General features: G+C 41.1%; 1 protein-coding gene across 7 annotated transcripts in view; it reads right to left on the bottom strand.

Annotated features, from left to right (window-relative positions):
• The window catches only part of PHF11 (PHD finger protein 11), a 79,287-nt gene that overhangs the window by 30,069 nt on the left and 44,083 nt on the right, over positions 1 to 5,135 (bottom strand). Inside the window, exons 2-6 of one of the 7 annotated variants that reach the window (XM_019529969.1) lie at positions 3,953 to 4,232; positions 3,257 to 3,341; positions 3,038 to 3,160; positions 2,039 to 2,146; positions 1,590 to 1,723 (exon numbers count right to left, since the gene is read on the bottom strand). In XM_019529969.1, coding sequence (XP_019385514.1) covers positions 1,590 to 1,723; positions 2,039 to 2,146; positions 3,038 to 3,160; positions 3,257 to 3,262 — 371 coding nt within the window. In that variant the 5' untranslated portion in view covers positions 3,263 to 3,341; positions 3,953 to 4,232. The other 6 variants (XM_019529965.1, XM_019529966.1, XM_019529967.1 and 3 more) reach the window with 6 other exon arrangements.

Raw genomic sequence — 5,135 nt, 5'->3', positions numbered from 1 at the left:
CTAATGAACCCATGTTGATTGCCCCTAAGCATAATCCCCCCTGCTGGCCCCTCGTGGATATGTGCCAGAAGCCTTCTGAAGTCCAGATCAGTTGCGTTTTACTTTTTTCTGTTTTCATTACACTAGTGTTAAACACCACAACCATTTGGCTAAACGTGAAACTATCCAATTCATTCTCTAACGGCTTCTTAAAGATACATTTCCAGTATGCAGAAACACATACCTGGAGTCTCTCAGTTCAATGTATTTTTACATAACTTATGATGGCATCTTATAATAGCTATTTTTGCTTTGTCTTTCCAGAAAGCACATATTTTTAATCTAGTTAGCAAGTTTTGTGAGCTTTGGTATCCCCAGCTGTAAAATGGGGGTGGGGGTGGTAACAACACTGTAACTTATTAATATTTGTAAAGCATTTGGGAGTCCTAAAAACTAACCATCTGTTCAGCATAGTATACCAAGGCAGTAGCACAGCTGAGAGAATTTAATCCCTACAAGGATTATTTCTGTATTTGTGGAACATGCCCAAATAACCCAAGATCTTGCCCAAATAACCAAGGACGCATTAAATTAGGCAGGTAAAGAACTAAACTCCTTGTAATATTTTGCCTCTTCCTGGAACATGTAACAACAGCAACAACAGTCTACATGTCCAATGGCAAGGTAAGCGTCCACTATTATTTACCCTGGCGCAGAAACAAGCACCGTGGATTCATTCCAAGTCTTACAAAGCATTAGTAGCCTTCACAGCTAGCTGCAATCCAAACACTCAGGCCCACCTCCAGCCCAAGACAGAGAAACTCCCTCCTCTGAACACCCGGTGCCATCTAGTGGCTGTACTTTGTGAAGCATGTGAATATTCTACAACTCTCGTGCTTGGGAAGTACTTAGAAGTACCTTGGCTATAAATAGGTCTCTTGATACTCAGAACACACATGAACTAGGAGAAGTCTTTGTCTACAGATACAAAGCTTTCCACTAGCATTCCAGATGCTGAGCCAGAGGAAAGCAACCAAACCTGTTTAACACAGATGGAGCAGGAATCAACCTATGGCCCATGAAGAGATTTTATCCAGTTCACTAAAGCACAGATATTTATCTATTCCGTCATTACTAAGTTTTGCTTCTAGGGGAGGAATATTACCAACTGCTGATGACCCCCAGCCCACCACAGAACCAGGTTGTGTCAATACTGACCTAGTGAATGTGGCAGCGCCTGCATGCTAAGATTATGTTCACTGAAACTGGTAAACTATGAATAGAACTGAATTTGGGCCACACTAACACACCGTATTATGGGGCAGCAAACTGTCTCTATTGGCCAGATGATTAATTGAAACAATATCTTAATTTTAAACCCATGGCATTTCAGTATTGTCAGGCTCATGGACATATTCCAATCATCAAATAGGTTCCTTTCCACGCTGGACTAGATAGGAAATAGTTTTTTATGTCTCTCAAACAGAATTTCAGGCACAGCTGAGTAAAGCAAGACTGAGGAAGAAAAACAGACTTAACTTTTTTTTTTTTTTAATTCCTTTTTCTAAAAATACCAAAGCCTTAAAAATAGAAAATGCTTAGTTAACTACCGGTAAATTCCTTTTACTTCATCAGTTTCTATTGCTGCATCATCGCACCGTGCACAAAAGTAGTGGTAACTTCGTCGACAGGCTCTTTCCTCACAGCCTACAGTAGCTCCTTTTTTGCGACAGAAGTTGCACATCTACAGCAGAATAAGGTTCAGTTTTATAATTAGTAACCAAAATCTTCATCTGTGAACATGCTTAAAGCAATAGACATCTTCCTCCTCTTGCTTCCCCATATAAGCCCATTCTTCCAAATCCTAACTCTGCTTATTTTTTCAGTCAACTTTCTAATTATTAACCTCGCCACGCTTATGTATGATTATATTAATCATTCCATAATGTGGACCATGCAGAGCTTCAAATTTGTTTCTTTTTTTCCAAGTCTGTATTTCATAAGCTCATAAAATCTGTAACATTATAAACAAGAGAGAACCTGAAAAATATTGCCTTACCAGCCGCTTTCCTCTCTTGATTTCACTCAACACTGAAGCTACATCAAACCTTATATCAAGATTATGTGGGCTGTACTCTTCAGATTCCACAAATCCTGAGGAATATAGCTAAAAGAAAAATCAGAACAGCAGAAATTAACCAACAGTTTGGTTTCAGAACTTGAACATCTGCTTGACACAAAAGTTATAAGAATAAGTAAAGAGGACACTTTTTCTCTCAAAAGATCTCCTGAAACACAGAAACAGCAGACTGCTATTACCCCTGCTACCATGTAAGAATCAATATACCTGAGGAGGGAACTGGTTCATATTTTAGCCCCAGAAAAGTCTATAGTATTCCTAAACTAAATTCCAAAAGAGGGCTAAATTCTGTCCTTAGCTTCCTCTGGCTGAGGACAAGAGAGGGCAATCAGAACCTGCTTTATCATTTGAAAAAACTAGAAACCAAAAGATAACCAAAATTATTGTAAAACTAAATCATTCCCCCTCTCAATTCTGGTTCTTTACTGAAATCAGTTTCAACTGTTTCTAATATTCTGGTTAAACATTATATTTAATTAATTAGTCTGAAGCCTGCCAAACTGGAAGTAGTGGCAAAGCAGATTTTCCAGTCTCATTTTGTTCTCTCCCAGACCCAAAATTGTACTGTCCCAGACCCAAAATTGCCTAGTAACTTCCATACCTATTTTTATACTGGACAAAATTGAAGTCATAATGATAGTGTTCTGCATCAGTGGTATTTTATAGCCAACACACCCAAACATAAGTGACTCCAAAAGGAGTGAGGCAGTAGTGAATTGTGCCAGCTCCAACACCAGTCCTGTTATTCTCCTCTTGCTTTCATGTACTTGTCATGTGGGCAATTAAAAAATAAAATAAAAAACTCTGCAGCTCTAATCTCTCAGCTCTGCTATCCTTGAAATTGTAGATTGTGCACTGTCAACTGAAAGAGAAAGGGAAAGTGTCCACTGCAGAAGAAAACAAAACTGTCACACCCACCAAACAGTCTTGATGAACTGCAAGGTTTTTCTCCTCCGAGATGTACATTATAGAACTTTCCTCACCCTCGGGACAAAATGCACACCTTCTTCTTACCATCTTCGCCATTATCTGGGAAGTCACCTGGGTAAGATCACTGTACAAAACAAAATAATGAATACAACCATTAGGTCTGAGGTAGAAGGAACAGGAAAATGGTAGTTGGGGAGGGGGACACACCAGCATTTACAGAGCTAGCCACTTTTCCACCTGTATCCAACAAAGCTTTGTGATCAGCCACTGCAGCAGCAATTGGCAGGTGCGCCTGCAAAGCCAGCAAGACAGTCATGGAACAAAAGCCAGCCACCAAGAGCTCGAACTTTTGAGGCTGGAGGAGTAAGTTGCCTGAAGCATCACTATGTATCGTTTGGAAGGAGTGGGTCTAAGAATTAAAACTTTCAAAATTTACTGGAAACACGCAAACCAGTGACAAAAGTTTCAGATAGCAACTTTCTTACAATAGACAGGTGAGTCATGGCAGATAACCTGAAATACATTTAGTTCAAAGTTTGCTGGCATAGTACCTTGAGCTTGTTCTTCCACATATGTGACTGCAGGTGCAATCAATATCTACCATTTTTAAGAATGAACCAAATTAATCTTCACAAATATTCTCCTGCGGTTCACAGGAAACAAGGAGGACAAGCTGTTTCTTTAGCAGAAAAGGAACTGAAAGAGGATTAGCGGTAAGGAGGGGAAGAATATCATCTCTCAATGATAGAAGGCAGTTAGACAGCTAGGTGCAACTACTGCCCCTGACAACACACAGCAACTCCTGATATCAGTACATCAGAAAAGTCTTAACTTCCCTGCTTTCTTTCAACAACCCCCTACTTTTCTTTACTGCCCTTAGCCTTCCAGCTCTTTCCTCCTCACCTCCTTTTCCCTTCCCAGAGGGTCTTGTCTGCAATAAGTTTAAGGCCACCTACACATTACAGTAATTCAGAACTACTTCAGTACAATATGCCTAGTGTCCCCAAAGGGCTCAGGTAAGAGGAGCATTCAGCATACTAGTAATCAAAACTTTATTTCTGTTATTGTCATGCAAGTCCAATGCCAAAATCCTTGGTGACAGCTTGTTCCCACTTAGTGTGATACCGTAACACGTTCTTTGCTAGAGATGTCACATCAGCGCACACCGGATCCTGGAAGCTACCTGCAAAGTAAATTAAGTCCTTTGTAAGTGCCGCACCATGGTGTGACTTTACATGTTTATTTTTAATACACAAATGAGAAGTAGCATGATCTAAACACGGCACTTGCAGTCAAGAACTCCTACATTGTACTTCTCACAACCAATGCACACCCGCATGCCTGCACACACACACACACACTTTTTTGTGACCCCGAGCAAGTAACTAAACCTCTGTTTTCTTCACTTCCCCCGCCTTTAAAGCAGAGTCAGCATTTTCCAGTGGCTAAAACACAAAACTAAAGTGGGGTTATTTTTGGCTTTGTTACCTATTTACTGTGGGACTCTGGATGGGTCACCTCATAGTTCTTTCTCTTCTTAAGCCTGTGCTTAAACTATCAGGCTCTTCGGAATAGGGACTCATTCTCACTGGGTTTCTCAAGGACTTGTAAATGGGGCTGATCTTAACTGGGGACTCTAGGCAAATAAAAAGATGTACAGAAAGTAGGAAGACATTAAAACAGTCATCAGCAGCACTTATACACATACCTTTCTGTGCTGCAAAGCACCAGAAATCCAGCATGTCAGAGCAGATTTGATTGAGTCTGCTCTGCACGCAAACTGACGCACACCGCACTGTGTCACTTGCAGTTGTATAAGTGACAAAATGCCCATCAGTGTGGGGAAAATGGCAGTGGTACATAGATTTCATAGACATTAGGGCTGGAAGGGACCTCGGAAGATCATTGAGTCCAGCCCCCTGCCCAAAGGGCAGGAAGTCAGCTGGTCACCCCTGATAAACTTACAGGTGGCCATCAGATCACCCCTGAGCCTGTGCTTTTCCAGGCTAAAGAGCCCCATGGCTCGCAGCCTGTCGTCGTAAGATCTGTTTTCCTGACCTCTGATCATGCGCGTGGCTCTCCTCTG

The sequence above is a fragment of the Crocodylus porosus genome, unplaced genomic scaffold, assembly GCF_001723895.1.
Source record: "Crocodylus porosus isolate Cpor-Errol unplaced genomic scaffold, CroPor_comp1, whole genome shotgun sequence".
NCBI classification, from domain to species: Eukaryota; Metazoa; Chordata; order Crocodylia; family Crocodylidae; genus Crocodylus; species Crocodylus porosus.
This window is presented reverse-complemented; position numbering and strand designations above follow the sequence as displayed.